At 44.4% G+C, this 16,983-nt stretch overlaps 1 protein-coding gene across 1 annotated transcript in view; it reads right to left on the reverse strand.

Moving 5' to 3' along the window:
* The window catches only part of LOC124722573 (transforming growth factor-beta-induced protein ig-h3-like), a 345,746-nt gene that overhangs the window by 23,125 nt on the left and 305,638 nt on the right, over positions 1-16,983 (reverse strand). Inside the window, exon 11 of the mRNA XM_047247712.1 lies at positions 8,692-8,882. Within this exon, the coding sequence (XP_047103668.1) occupies positions 8,692-8,882 (191 nt within the window). The remainder of the gene's footprint in view (positions 1-8,691; positions 8,883-16,983) is intronic.

Consider the following 16,983-nt stretch of genomic DNA (forward strand, 5'->3'; position numbering starts at 1 on the left):
ACCTTAAGGCAGATTCAGAAATATACCATTTACAAATTAGTGAAAAAGGCAGCAGGGTTTCCCAGAAGTATCAAGGGATGCCTGAAGTAAACACTTTTATTAGATTAAACTATTTTCACATCCTTCCTGGAGATTTCAGTCTCCTGCATCCTACTGTAGCAATATGACAAACCAGTGGTTGCCTCTAATGTCATGAATCCAATTTGTGTAACAGCAAAGTATGACAGAATAACTTAAAAGCCTTGGTGTACATGTCCAGACCAGAAACAAACTTTTTATTAAAAGCACTAAGGATCTGTTCAGTAACTACATTTGTTGATAGTTCTGTTTCCATAACTTACATTTTGTGTCATGGCATTTTATAAATATTTTTAACAAGCAGGAAGAATGGGAATTGTTTAACTTATCTTTATCCTAAGCCATATTGCAGATTTCACATGCAAAACAATCAACAATAATTGAATAAGAGCTCTTAGTTCACCTGATAATTATTAAAAGAAAAAATTAATTTTGAAGGCAATATTATAGGAAGCATATAAAGATGACGATGGGCATGTGATACTACAAGAATAATTTCACTGGGTAATGAAAGACCTGAGCCAAAACTAGTCCCCTGGGGTAGACAACATTCTCTCACCTTTGTGGAGATCATCAGACAGACAGACAGACAGACAGGACAAACTATTCCACCTAGTATGTAAGATGTGAGACAAGTGTAATACCCTTAGACTTCAGGAAGAATGTAATAATTCCTGTTTGAAAGAAAGCAAGCACTGAAAGTCATGAATATTGCACAGCTATGAGTATGGCACATCATGGTTACAAAACGTTGACTAATCAACCACAGATGAATGGAAAAATGGGAAGAGGCTGGCTGACCTCAGGAAAGATAACTTATGGATCTGGAGAAACGTAAGAACATGTGAGGCTGAAGTGACTACGGCTTATCTTGAATACAGATGCTGAACATACACTTACAGCATTTGTGCATATAGACAAGGCTTTTGACATTGTTGATTGGACTACACACTTCAAAATTCTGAAGGTAGCAAGGATAAAATACAAATACAACATTTAGTCTAAAACTTGCACACAAATGAAATACAGTTTTGCACAATGACTTGAAAGTGATGCAGTGCCTGATAAGGGAATAAGAGGGGGAGGGAGGGATTGTTGAGGGAGAAATCACAGCGTCAGTATAGCATGTAGCTTCAAAGGGATGTTGTTCCAAATAAAGTCTCATTTTTGTTGCACAGAAGTTAATTATTTTGTATACCATCCTTCCTGTGTTTTGTGTTACTAATATTTTGAAGGGAATGACAATATTAAAGCGATTGTATGCAAATTCAGCAATGATATTTTGACTCATCAGTGTCATCTTCGTCACGCTGTGATGCTTCAACATGCATTTAAATTGCTTGGATGTATATTATTACACCTGACTGTAGCTCAAGACAATTCATTAGAAAAAATTTGAAGATTCAATAAACCTGATGTAAAAGTAGCATTCATTGAGTAACTAGATATGACAGTGATCCTACCCTGACAATATTTTTCATATAAATTATAGCCATAGGTGTTACTTCCTTTCAATTCAGTTGGATGTACAGTGGTAAAATCCACACTATAAATATATATTTTTTCTTTAAGTACGCAACTTAGCAACTGAAATTGTGTCACACCATACTGTTCACTGAAGCCTTGTTTAGCACACACTAATAAATTTTGTTATGTAATGTTACTAGAATTTTCAAAATGCAGAACCTGTATATATCTTGGCATCAACAACAAATTTAAATAACACACAATTTATCTCACTGATTAGGAAGCAGTCTGCTACTTACTTTACAGGTGACAGCAGAGGCAGCAATTTCCTTTCACTGTCATTTGTATGGTAAACAGTAGTCTGTCTTCCTAATCACAATTATTGTAACATAGCTCATAGTCTGTAGTCTTTTACATTTAGTCATCTTGTCAGACAGTAGCATATCATATTTTATAATTATTTACAGGATAGATACAGTAGCATTATATATACACCCGAAAGCAGAAAAACAAATGTTTTCCTGGAGAGAATGGACTGTTCTTAATAAATATTTTACAGATTCAGGGAACTTGAACCATTGCCTATTTCTCTCTCCTTATTAGAACCTCTGAATCAAATGCACATTAACTTCGCATTACATGGTGCAAATTGTAGATGTGCCATGATAATGAATGATGCAGAAAAAGAGCAGAAATAAAGCTTGTAGGAATCTCACACTAAGATTGGTTACAACAATCCTTTACTGAGCTGCAATTACAGTAAGGAAAGCGTCATAGTGTTCTGTTCTTCATGCTGAAAATTTGCAGTTTTCATGAATTGAACACTTACAGGCATATGAGAAGAAATTCCATTTGAATTGGATTCATATACATAATGGACTATTTCATTTAGCTGTGTGGCATGTACAGTCATGTTTGCTAACAATTAGAAATAATGTGCAAGGTTCACAATGAAATGAAATGAAATGAGCATATGGCATTGCTGGCCAGGAGGCCCCATCTGGGGAAGTTCGGCCACCAGGTGCAAGTCTTATTGCAGTCGACACCACATCGGGCAACTTGTGTGCCGGTGATGAGGATGAAATGATGATGAGGACAACACAACACCCAGTCCAAGAGCAGAGAAAATCTCCAACCCACCCAGGAATCAAACCCGGGCCCGCTGCACGTGAGACAAGCATGTTACCACTCCGGCTAAGCAGGCGGATGGTTTACAATAACTCTCTTCATACAGTAACATAGTTCCTGTCATTTACTCTTTATTTTCCTGCCGAGGGAGAGATGTAGCCTATATAGCAAACTGTATTGTAGCTTGTGCTGTGAATATATTTACCTATTCTTTCTGCAGCTATGTATAGTTCTTGTGCGGTGGCACTGAATTTCATTATTGTGGCGTAACTGGCAAGTATTGTTACCAATTTCACTGTGGTAGAATGAGTACAAGGAAAAAAACAGTAATTTTATAGAATTTATGGTGCCCTTGTGGGGTTTCTTTCATGATCTTTAAAACCCATTTTTGCATGCTTGAAATCTGACTCTATGAACATAAATACCGTTAATATACAAGACGAAAAGAAGCTGTCATGCGCGTAGCCAAACAGACACTACATAAATGTAAAACAATGGCTGCTCTTTCTGAAAGGTAATTTGGTAATTAATGGAGAAGACTGTAAGGGATTAAAACTTCCTGTCAGACATATACCAGAAAACATATCTAGGTACATGTTAAAACAAGTAACAGCTTTTGGTAAACCAATATTTAATTATAACTACCCTGGAATCATATGTTACCCAGCAAGCAAAAATTAATGGCATTATGATGACACTCTCCTTAAAGTTCATTGTATATTTTCTGAAGATGGGCTCTGTACTCAACAACAAATTGCTATTTTTCATATGCAATGACAATATTAAACCTCTTTTTATAGTCCTACATAATGATTTCTGGAACATGTTGTTATTATTTAGGTGTATACTAAAGTACACATTATGCTACATATTTGGTCCTCAAAGGAATAATCAGATCAATCAAAACAGAGTCAAGGAACAGGTAAAATACAGTAAGATGAAGCACCATATGACTTATTGTCTTGTATGTAATCTACCCTTGTTTCCATTTCTTCACTGTAGTGTAAATGCAACAAGTACACCAGACACAACAAACCACACTTCTTCCGCACTACACTCAGATTACATACAGCGAGCATCGAGCAGTGACTCAGCCTCACTTCAAAATCATTCTGTGACACACACATACACACACACACACACACACACACACACACACACATATATACACGCACGCAAAATACATACATGTGGTATTACAAATGAACAAACAAAAAACGTGTGGGTGTGTGTGTGTGTGTGTGTGTGTGTGTGTGTGTGTGTGTGTGTGTGTGTGTAAAACTTTCCCAAGCCTAGTGGCCTGACATTGTGCAGAACATTGAGAGGCCAACTCGCTACTGCCTCCTGTCACCCTTGCCCCTTTGTCCTTCAGAGGTTCCACGTCTTTGGGAGCGTCTATTTGTGGACTTTGCCAGTCCCTTCCTCAGAGAGATACAGTTTATCTTCACAGATTGATTTTCCACGTTACCTTGTGTAGTTCCAAAGTCAAAACCACAGCAAGGGATACATAAGCGCCTTGCAAAGAAATATTAGCTATTGAAGGGTTCCCAGAAACAATTGTCTCGTACAATGGGTCTCAGTTTTCATCCAGTATATTTCAGAATATCAGCTTTCGGAACATCATAAAACATCTGACAACGGCGCCGTTCCACGCAGCCTCAAATGATGATTCCGAGCAGCTCTCCTCCATCTTTAAAGTCCAGATGCAGAAGATGGTGTCAACTATACCCGAGGCCGAGATTCCAGTCCATTTCCTGATCTCCTAGAGGACCACATCGATAGAAGAGCGCATCCCAGCAGAACTGCTGTATGGCCGCCAACCGGACCGTTTGGAACCTTTGGGGCGTACAACACGCCCACAACAGCCTAGCTGTCGTCCCTGCTACACGCCAGGCACAGAGGTTTGGGCTTGCACCTTCGGGAGGGTAACAGGACGGCTTCCAGGCGTCATCAGAGTCACTCGCAGACGACAAATGTTAACAATGGCGCCACGCTGGTTGTTGTAGGTTGGCAGGAGAGCCAACACCGTGTTACTAGAGGAAGCCGAAAGGCACGCGTTTTAGCTCACGCAGGAAATTAGAATTTAGAAAAAACGGACGTAGCTGGTGGAATACTTAACTTTAATCCATTAATGGTGAACGTCGCTCTTGACGGTACAAGATTCAGTATCAACAGTAACTGGTAATGGCGCCTTGCTAGGTCGTAGCAAATGACGTAGCTGAAGGCTATGCTAACTATCGTCTCGGCAACTGAGAGCGCATTTTGTCAGTGAACCATCGCTAGCAAAATCGGTTGTACAACTGGGCGAGTGCTAGGAAGTCTCTCTAGACCTGCCGTGTGGCGGCGCTCGGTCTGGAATCACTGATAGTGGCGACACGCGGGTCCGACGTATACTAACGGACCACGGCCGATTTAAAGGCTACCACCTAGCAAATGTGGTGTCTGGCGACCTGTGGAAAACCTCCCGTATCCTGATGTTCTCCAAACCCAACAAGCTTCCATCTGATGCCTCTTCCTATCGTCCTATCTGTCTCACATCGGTGTTCAGCAAGCTCTTGGAATCCATCCTTTCCCATCGCATCCATCACCACCTCCACCACAACCACCTCCTCCCAAACACCCAATGTGGCTTTCGACCTTCCTTCTCTGCTGATGACCAACTCCTCCGCCTCACTCATCTCCTCTCCCTCCAGCTTAACTCCCGTCGCTCCGCCATTTTTGTCTCCCTTGACCTCGAAATGGCCTATGACCGTGTCTGGCATCCCGGTCTCCTGTTTAAACTCCAAACCTACGCCCTTCCTATCAACTACATCCGTCTGATGGCCTCCTTCCTCTCCCACCGCCCCTCCTATGTTACCATCCATAATGCCAATTCCCACACCTTCTACCCCTCTGCAGGTGTGCCCCAGGGCTCTGTCCTCTCCCTTCTCCTCTACCTTCTGTACACGGCAGATATGCCCCAACCCCTCCCCCCCCTCCAGTACACCTATTGCAATATGCTGATGACACCGCATTCCTCGCCCTCGCTCCTACCCTCCACCGGTCCCAACGCCTTCTCCAGAATCACCTTGACCTTTTTGCTGCATGGTGTAACCAGTGGCTCCTGAAACTCAACCCTTCCAAGACCCAGGCCATCATTGTAGGTCGTACCACTCGCTCCTTCCGGCTCCTGGATTTCTCCCTTACTGTCTGCGCCCGTCCTGTCCGCCTTACCCCCACCCTCACCTACCTTGGCCTCACCATTGACCGTCACCTCACCTGGATCCCCCATCTCCACTCCATCCAATCCAAAGCCCACAACCGCCTCCGACTCCTCAAACTCCTCTCTGGCCGGACATGGGGGTTGCACCCCTCTACCATCCTCCACACCTACAAATCCTTAATCCGTCCTATCCTATGTTGTGCCAGTCCTGACTGGATATCTGCCCCCCCCCCCCCAAATTCTATAAGTCCCTCCAGATCGTTGAGCGTCATGCACTCCGCCTCGCCTTCCGTATTCGCCTCCCGTCCCCCACGCGGATCCTCTATGATCTCATTCCTTTCCCCCATCTGCTCCTATTCCTCGAACATATCTGCATCATCTACACCTCCCGCCGTCTTGAACCCCCTCACCCCCTGCTTGCTCCTCTCCTCTCTGATCCCCGCCCCCTGCCACGTCTTCACCATTGTGTCCCCCCTACCCTCCATCTCTACACCCTACATCTCCTTTCCAAAGGTGGCTTCCATCAACTCCCCCTCCCGGATGATGCCATCTCTCCCTCCATTTATCCCTCATATCAACTCTGATCCTCACTCCCCCTCCTTTCCTCTGTCCTTTTCCCGGGCTCCCTATCCCCCCCTTCCATCTTCTTTCTTGCACACCTCCCCTCTCTTTGCCCCCTTCCCTCCCCCGAGTCCTTTTACATTTCCCTCCTCTGCCTCCTCTCATTCCGTCTCGCATCTGCCCTTCTCCCCCTTTATTAGTCCTCTCCCTCCTTGGTTCCCCCCCCTTTTCGTTTTTTCCTCTCCTCCCTCCTTGTTTTTCCCCCCCCTCCAGGTCCCCCCCCGCAGCTGCCTTGGATCGAGAGTGCCATCTTTGTGCCGCCTTTTCCGTGCAGTCTTTTACAGTGTGTTTTTCCAGTGCGTGCTCCGTGTTGTGTCTTTTGGGAAGTGTAGCGAACAGCCATCGTACTGTCGCTGGGTGTGCTTTTTATCACTTGCGAACAGAAACCAGACTGTCGCCATGTTTTTTAATTGTGTGTCTACTATGTTACTTGTCTGATTCCTGTGTATTTTATCAACATTACCGTCCCCTTTTGCTTTCTGTTTTAACTTTCCGCATTTTTTCGCCATTTTCCACTTTAAATCACCATTTTATCGCCTTTTTTTCTTGTTTCTTTCTTCTTCCTCTTTTTTAAAAAAAAGTCTGTAGGCTGTAGAGCAGCATAGGAAGCTGCTGCCAGCCCGCCGCCTTGAACTGAAAATCAATAAAGAAAAAAAAAAGTGGTGTCTGGCGGTGACAACACACTGGTACTATAAGGTCACAGGCTGTGTCTTCGCTTAGCGGCTGACACGTGCGATCGACGTTTGACCACGCCGTAGAACAGGAATGAGGGGGACCGACGTCAGGGTGCTCCACTGGACGACAGCATATGCCAGTAGCTGTCTAAGCAGACTGGAACAATGAAGTGTTTACACGCACGCCGTCTGTCTTGCTGCAAACACTTCGATGGATTCCTGAAGCCTTCGCCAACCCACCGAACCCACTGAGTCTTTTTCCTTGAAACAACCGCAAAGAGCCGCATTGTAACTTCACTTACAAACTTCAGTTTCGACATTGTGCAAGAAATATGCTGTCGACCAGACATTCTTCATATTCGCAGTCTTCCATCTGACCACAAAAATGTCATATTTCTCAGACGGTACAATGTTTGTGTTTTTACACCAGTTTGACTTCATGATGCTAATGAAAATCTTGTACAATCACTTCTCCCAGTTAACAGTCTCGTCAAAAGCCGCGACCGCGGCTCTGTCTACAGCCGTCCACAGAGGCCTCACTCCACAGGGAGCAGATTAGATTACATTAGATTTACTTTCATTCCAATTGATCCATAGTGAGGAGGTCCTCCAGCTTGTAGAACATGTCAGAAAAACAATAATACATGACAAATATTTACAACTGAAACAAATAAGCTAATGTACATTCCACAGGTCCCAAGTGGAATGATCGTAATTTTTTTAATGAACACTATATGAAAGAATCATTTTACGAACACTAACGCAATGAATTTAAAATAGAAAAAAGTTTTTTTTATTTATGATGTAATAAACATGTAATAGAACTACTACAACACTTATTTACAATGAACACATTACTGCACTGAAATGGTGCAGAGTTGGATTGTACTTACACCACACACACACACACACACACACACACACTTCACAATGAACACATTACTGCATTGAAATGGTGCAGAAGTTATATTGTACTTTATATATATATCAGTTGGTTCTACTGAGAAATTCATCAATGGACTAGAAGGAGTTGGCCACCAATAAATCCTTTAGGCTTCTCTTAAACTGAATTTCATTGGTTGTTAAGCTTTTTATGGCTGCTGGCAAGTTATTGAAAATGTGTGTTCCTGAATAATGCACCCCTTTTTCCTTTTTATACAAGAGTAAGTGACTTTAAATCCTTGTGAAGATTATTCTTATTTCTAGTATTGATTCCATGAATTGAGCTGTTGGTTTGAAAAAGTGATATATTTTTAATGACAAATTTCATTAAGGAATAAATATATTGGGAAGCAGTAGTTAGTATCCCTAGTTCCCTAAACAGGCTTCTGCAGGACGTTCTTGAGTTCACACCACATATAACTCTTCCTGCACGTTTTTGCGGCGGAAAGTGACTTTAGTTTTGAGCAACTTTTGGTAAATATGAAATAATAAAATTTCGCGAAAGTCTTTACCATTAATAGCTGAAAGTGATCGTATAGTGGCATGCATAAGCCGAATGAGAAGTTGTTTCTGCCTTACGTGAAGTTTCCGTCACGCCGTAGGATGTCGCCGGCCGAGCTGTTGGGGGGTTGGAGCGGCTTGTTGATGACGTGTATGCAGCCGTTCATGCCGTGGATGTCGGGCCTGCGCAGCATTGCGTCCTCCACGCCCAGCGCCTTGCGGTAGACCTGCAGTCGCAGCGGGTGTGTCTCGTCCAGCGACATCAGCACCTGAACACAAGCCTTGGAACTACAACTGTCCTCTGTCAACAATCTTCAGCCTAAAGCAGCGCACCCAAAGAACCGAAACCATATGCCCATCAGTCGTATTTTGTGTAATGCACAGTGGTTTCAAATTAATGGACGAGTTCGTGGGGCTGTATTTTCATCAAGAATAAATTTCACATTAAACTTACAAGGGGGATCCTCAGATTGAAACAGTGACTTTCAAATCGCACATAAACCTCTGTAGAAGCTCTCGAACGTAGCGTGCAGCAAACTTGTAAGCATTTCCCATTAGCGCTTTGCTTACAAATTGCGTTTAATTGTTTCGATTTAAAAGTGATGGCAGCGATATGCGTTTTTGTTTGCAAGTATATTTCATGGAAAATATAATAACATTTCAGTGTAGGGGCTGTAATCCATATAAATTATAAAAATGTAAGTATTTGTGTATGTATGTACCACATCTCCCCCTAAACCACTGGACCGATTTCAACCAAAATTGGTTCCCATATCATTTAATATCTGGAAAGAATCACTGTGGGGGTAAGAACCACCGTCCTATTAAAAGGGTCGGTGTGAAAATGCAGTGTAGCTCACGGCTGGACGTTACCCATACTTTGGTTATCCAGTCTCTGAGACTGAGAGCATTTGGAGACTTGCAACAAACTTAAGACATAATTTCAGACCGTCACGAAACTTTTTCTCGCTGATGACCCCCACGAAAGGATGAAAGGAAAAAAATTGTGGCTCTTTTCATTTTCGCTGTTCATGCAGTAAAGCTGCCACATGAAGTTTTAAGTGATTACTTTAGTATTCCTGACATTTTGCAGGCAGTATTCACATATACCACTGAATGTACCACAAAAATTACGTAATTGTGCGGCACTTAATTCAGGAGATACGACCTCATAAACACTGAATGTTTGAAAAACCAGTGCACACTGCATCATGCAAGATGTTTAAATTTATTACTTCTTTGCTTCAACTCTATTCGTAACACTTTTGTCAGATAGTACTCACATATGCCGCTGAATGTACGTGCAGAAATACACTCCTGGAAATGGAAAAAAGAACACATTGACACCGGTGTGTCAGACCCACCATACTTGCTCCGGACACTGCGAGAGGGCTGTACAAGCAATGATCACACGCACGGCACAGCGGACACACCAGGAATCGCGGTGTTGGCCGTCGAATGGCGCTAGCTGCGCAGCATTTGTGCACCGCCGCCGTCAGTGTCAGCCAGTTTGCCGTGGCATACGGAGCTCCATCGCAGTCTTTAACACTGGTAGCATGCCGCGACAGCGTGGACGTGAACCGTATGTGCAGTTGACGGACTTTGAGCGAGGGCGTATAGTGGGCATGCGGGAGGCCGGGTGGACGTACCGCCGAATTGCTCAACACGTGGGGCGTGAGGTCTCCACAGTACATCGATGTTGTCGCCAGTGGTCGGCGGAAGGTGCACGTGCCCGTCGACCTGGGACCGGACCGCAGCGACGCACGGATGCACGCCAAGACCGTAGGATCCTACGCAGTGCCGTAGGGGACCGCACCGCCACTTCCCAGCAAATTAGGGACACTGTTGCTCCTGGGGTATCGGCGAGGACCATTCGCAACCGTCTCCATGAAGCTGGGCTACGGTCCCGCACACCGTTAGGCCGTCTTCCGCTCACGCCCCAACATCGTGCAGCCCGCCTCCAGTGGTGTCGCGACAGGCGTGAATGGAGGGACGAATGGAGACGTGTCGTCTTCAGCGATGAGAGTCGCTTCTGCCTTGGTGCCAATGATGGTCGTATGCGTGTTTGGCGCCGTGCAGGTGAGCGCCACAATTAGGACTGCATACGACCGAGGCACACAGGGCCAACACCCGGCATCATGGTGTGGGGAGCGATCTCCTACACTGGCCGTACACCACTGGTGATCGTCGAGGGGACACTGAATAGTGCACGGTACATCCAAACCGTCATCGAACCCATCGTTCTACCATTCCTAGACCGGCAAGGGAACTTGCTGTTCCAACGGGACAATGCAAGTCCGCATGTATCCCGTGCCACCCAACGTGCTCTAGAAGGTGTAAGTCAACTACCCTGGCCAGCAAAATCTCCGGATCTGTCCCCCATTGAGCATGTTTGGGACTGGATGAAGCGTCGTCTCACGCGGTCTGCACGTCCAGCACGAACGCTGGTCCAACTGAGGCGCCAGGTGGAAATGGCATGGCAAGCCGTTCCACAGGACTACATCCAGCATCTCTACGATCGTCTCCATGGGAGAATAGCAGCCTGCATTGCTGCGAAAGGTGGATATACACTGTACTAGTGCCGACATTGTGCATGCTCTGTTGCCTGTGTCTATGTGCCTGTGGTTCTGTCAGTGTGATCATGTGATGTATCTGACCCCAGGAATGTGTCAATAAAGTTTCCCCTTCCTGGAACAATGAATTCACGGTGTTCTTATTTCAATTTCCAGGAGTGTATATCATTGTATGACTCATAGTTCAAGAAATATGACTTCAAATACTGACATGCAAGAGAAATCTATCGCATCATGTATGACGTTTTAATGTATTACTTCTTTGCTGCTAATTCTATTCACAACACATTTCTTAGACAGTAGGCACATACACACTGGATGTACCTGCAAATTTACATCATTTTACAGTACATGGTTCAGGAAATACGACTCATAAACCTTGAGCTGCGAGAAAATGGAACTACACGGTGAAGTTCGCTCGACATATAGGTGGGAATTTAAGGAGATGGGACCTGGATAAACTGACTAAACCAGAGGTTGTACAGAGTTTCAGGGAGAGCATAAGGAAACAATTGACAAGAATGGGGAAAGGAATACAGTAGAAGAAGAATGGGTAGCTTTGAGGGATGAAGTAGTGAAGGCAGCAGAGGATCAACTAGGTAAAAAGACGAGGGCTAGTAGAAATCCTTGGGTGACAGAAGAAATATTGAATTTAATTGACGAAAGGAGAAAATATAAAAATGTAGTAAATGAAGCAGGCAAAAATGAATACAAACGTCTCAAAAATGAGATTGACAGGAAGTGCAAAATGGCTAAGCAGGCATGGTTAGAGGACAAATGTCAGGATGTAGAGGCTTATCTCACTAGGGGTAAGATAGATACTGCCTACAGGAAAATTAAAGAGACCTTTGGAGAAAAGAGAACCACTTGTATGAATATCAAGAGCTCAGATGGAAACCTAGTTCTAAGCAAAGAAGGGAGAGCAGAAAGGTGGAAGGAGTATATAGAGGGTATATACAAGGGCGATGTACTTGAGGACAATATTATGTAAATGGAAGAGGATGTAGATGAAGATGAAATGAGAGATATGATACTGCGTGAAGAGTTTGATAGAGCACTGAAAGACCTACGTCGAAACAAGGCCCCCGGAGTAGACTACATTCCATCAGAACTACTGACGGCCTTGGGAGAGCCAGTCCTGACAAAACTCTACTATCTGGTGAGCAAAATGTATGAGACAGGCGAAATACCCTCAGACTTCAAGAAGAATATAATAATTCCAATCCCAAAGAAAGCAGGCGTTGACAGATGTGAAAATTACCGAAATATCAGTTTAATACGTCACGGCTGCAAAATACTAACAGACGAATGGAAAAACTGGTAGAAGCCGACCTCGGGGAAGATCAGTTTGGATTCCGTAGAAATAGAGGACAAATGTCAGGATGTAGAGGCTTATCTCACTAGGGGTAAGATAGATACTGCCTAGATTAAGAGAAGGCAAACCTACGTTTCTAGCATTTGTAGACTTAGAGAAAGCTTTTGACAATGTTGACTGGAATACTCTATTTCAAATTCTGAAGGTGGCAGGGATAAAATACAGGGAGCGAAAGGCCATTTACAATTTGTACAGAAACCAGATGGCAGTTATAAAAGTCGAGGGAAATGAAAGGGAAGCAGTGGTTGGGAAGGGAGTGAGACAGGGTTGTAGCCGATGTTGTTCAATGTGTATATTGAGCAAACAGTAAAGGAAACAAAAGAAAACTGGGAGATGAAGAGGCTTGCACAGGATAGAGTAGCATGGAGAGCTGCATCAAACCAGTTTCAGGACAACATAGGTGAAATATGTGTACAAATGAGCGTGAAATATGTTAAATATGTGTAAAATATATCCGACATGTGCGTGTGCGAGGAAAGCCAAGGGTAAAAAGCTTATGCTAATCCCCTGGGAGATTTCAGTCAGATTTGGTACACACATTATTTACAATCTGGAAAGATATACTGTAGGTCTGTACTGTAGGGGTAAGAGCCACAAGCCTCCTATTGGGTGGAATGTACTGACACGGAGAGAGAAGGGAGGACGAGGAGATGGGCAGGCACCGGGGGGGGGGGGGGGGGGAGGGGAGGAGGAGGAGATAGGCACAGATAAGAGGAGGAGGAAATGGACAGTGGACAGAGGTGGGGGAGGGCGAAATGGACAGAGAGAGGGGAGAGAAGGAGATGGACAGAGAAAGAAAAGAGGAGGAGCTGGACAGAGTAAAGGGAGACGAGGAGACGGACAGAGAGAGGGGCAAGGATAAAGCAGAGAAAGGAGGGAGGACGAGACAGACTAATAGAAGATTGGAATAACAGATTTTTCTAAAGTTACGCACCGTATTCGGTTTCATATGTACAAAAACTTTGTAAAAGGACTTTTTTTGCAAATTTTTCAGTATTTATTTCACAAGTATGAATTTTTTAAAAGTCTCTATCTTCTATGAAAATCAAGTAAAATTCTGAAGCAGGCGTGGTATAGATCTTTATAGCGTCTCCCCTATGCATACCTTTCGACTACTTTCATCGCAGATATTAAGGCATGCGAAACTAAAGGTAAAGCAACTCTCATACCAGAACAGTTCACTGAGAGTTTTGCTTTGCGCCGACAAGGGCAGGCTCCAACTTCTGCGCTGCTGGAGGGCGCAGTCCTGGCCGCAACCTCTCAGATGACAACTAGTTTGAACCGAATTACACGATCTAGTCAGATTAATGTGAGCGCCGCCTATGTTCGACGTCGATGCGCAATAACGCAGACAGCAGGTGGTAGCATTAGCAGTGGAGGGTATATAAAGCGCGCCGGGGGATGTGGAAAACAGTGCAGTCGTTGTCGTAACGCGGAAACGCTGCGATTTTTCTGACGTCCAGAAGGAAATGATCATTTGCTTTCGGGCCAAGAGTGGAAACATTTCCGAAACGGCTAAATTAGTAAACCGTTCGCGTGCCGCCGCTGTTAAAGTATACCGTGCAAGGTAAAAGGCGTTATCTAAAACTGGCGCTGAGGCATCTGTGGTGCGTCACCGGCCACGGACGACAGGGTGAACGACAGCTGTGGAGGTGTGTGCGGGCGAACAGGCGTGCAACTGCAACTGTCGAGTAGCTGACTGCCCAGATGAACCGAGGGGCCACCAACAGCGTCTCCTTAACGACCGTTCAGCGAACGTTGCCACGTATGTGCCACCGCGGCAGGCGTCTGGTTCAAGCAACCGTGCAGACTGCTGTTCATCGGCGATGAAGGACGGAATGTTGTTGTTGATGTGGTCTTCAGTCCTGAGACTGGTTTGATGCAACTCTCCATGCTACTCTATCCTATGCAAGCTTCTTCATCTCCCAGTACCTACTGCAGACTACATCCTTCTGAATCTGCTTACAAGGGAACATCCTCATCGCACCCCCCTCAGATTTAGTTATAAGTTGGCACAGTGGATAGGGCTTGAAAAACTGAACATAGATCAATCGAGAAAACAAGAAGAAGTTGTGTGGAACTATGAAAAAAAATAAGCAAAATGTACAAACTGAGTAGTCCATGCACAAGATATGCAACATCAAGGGAAGCGTGAGCTCAGGAGCGCCGTGGTCCCGTGGTTAGCGTCAGCAGCTGCGGAACGTGAGGTCCTTGGTGCAAGTCATCCCTCGGGTGAAGAGTTTACGTTCTTTACTTTCGCAAAGTTATGATCTGTACGTTCGTTCATTGACGTCTCTGTTTATTGTAATAAGTGTAGTGTCTGTGTTTTGCGACCGCACCGCAAAACCGTGCGAAAGGACGTGCCTCTCCAATGGGAACCGAAAACATTTGATCGCAAGGTCATAGGTCAACCAATTCCTCCACAGGAAAACACGTCTGATATATTCTATACGACACTGGTGACAGCATGTGCGTCACATGACAGGAATATGTTGTCGACCCACCTAACTTGTGCACTTGGCGAATGAGTAAAAGGATTCTTCTACCTTGCCCGATTTAGGTTTTCTTGTGGATGTCATAATCACTCCCAAAAAAGTGATGAAAACATAAGAGTTTGTCACATAAACTGCAACAAATGGATGCAACAGTTTCACAGTCGCATAGTTTTTCCTGTGCTCTGCCAAAACATTTGTTTTTAACGTTTTCAAATTTTTCCGTGTGTTGACCGTCAAATCCTGCATATGTCCAAGCAGATCTGAACATGTCCTGGAATTTTAGAGAGCGAAGTTGATCGTGTGTGAGTGCCTGAACTTTGATAATTGTCTGAAAATAAAAAATAAAACTCGTCACTCGGGTTAAGACTTGAACCAAGGACTTCTCGTTCCGCAGCTGCTGACGCTAACCACAGGACCACGGCACTCCTGAGCTCACATCATCCTTGATGTTGCATATCTTGTGCATGGACTACTCAGTTTGTATATTTTGCTTATTTTTTTCATAGTTCCACACAACTTCTTCTTGTTTTCTCGATTGATCTATGTTCAGTTTTTCAAGGCCTATCCACTGTGCCAACTTATAACTAAATCTGAGGGGGGTGCGATGGGGAGGTTCCCTTGTTAGCGCATTCATCTCTTGGTCTCCCTCTACGAGTTTTACCCTCCACGCTGCCCACCAATACTAAATTGGTGATCCCTCGATGCCTCAGAACATGTCCTACCAACCGATCCCTTCTTCTAGTCAAGTTGTGCCACAAACTCCTATTCTCCCCAATCATATTCAATACCTCCTCATTAGTTATGTGATCTACCCATCTAATCTTTAGCATTCTTCTGTAGCACCACATTTCGAAAGCTTCTATTCTCTTCTTGTCCAAACTACTGTATTTATCGTCCATGTTTCACTTCCATACACGGCTACACTCCATACAAATACTTTCAAAAACGACTTCCTGACACTTAAATCTATACTCGATGTTAACAAATTTCTCTTCTTCAGAAACGCTTTCCTTGCCATTGCCAGTCTACATTTGATATCCTCTCTACTTCGACCATCGTCAGTTATTTTGCTCCCCATATAGCAAAACTCCTTTACTACTTTAAGTGTCTCATTTCCTAATCTAATTCCCTCAGCATCACCCGACTTAATTCGACTACATTTCATTATCCTCGTTTTGCTTTTGTTGATGTTCATCTTATTATACATGCACGCGAATACCGAAACTGGACGTTCACCGAGCGGCGTCAGGGGGCCTTTTCAAATGAATCGCGTTTCATGCTCCACTGGAGAGATGGCCGTTGGGTATGGCGCTGCAACAATGGTAGTAAGGAAGAGGGACGATTAAGAACTGGGGAATGTTTTCGTGGCTTTCCCTTGGTGATCGAGACGTAATGGAGGGCACAATGGATCAACACTAGTAAGCATCTCTGCTTGGGGAACAAGTCGACCCCAACATGCAGTTTGTTTTTTCCCTGGCACGATTGAATCTGGCAGCAGGATAATGCAACGTATCGCACAACTCTCAGTGTACGCGCTTGGTCCGAAAAGCACTAAAATGAGTTTACCATACCCCCCTGGCCACCTAACTCCCCGGATTTAAATTCAATCGCGAACTTGTGGGACTACCACGATGTGTCTATTCGCACCGCGGATTCTCAACCGAGAAACCTAGGTTAGGTGGCCACGGCACAGGGGTCGGCACCTTCCAGAATCTCACCGGCTCACGTCAACGCTCCAAATGTGGTTATCCCGGTTTTTGACAGGCGACCACATTAATGTGATTGGACAATACGTGTATCCACGTTTCAGTCGCAAGAACTCTTTCGTATCTAACGACCCATATGACAAATGGATGCTAAGCTGTAACCCGTTGTGCCATTTTATAGCCTGTTGCCCAGAATTAAGTTATAGGACATCCTGCCTATA

The sequence above is a fragment of the Schistocerca piceifrons genome, chromosome X (assembly GCF_021461385.2).
Source record: "Schistocerca piceifrons isolate TAMUIC-IGC-003096 chromosome X, iqSchPice1.1, whole genome shotgun sequence".
NCBI lineage: Eukaryota > Metazoa > Arthropoda > Insecta > Orthoptera > Acrididae > Schistocerca > Schistocerca piceifrons.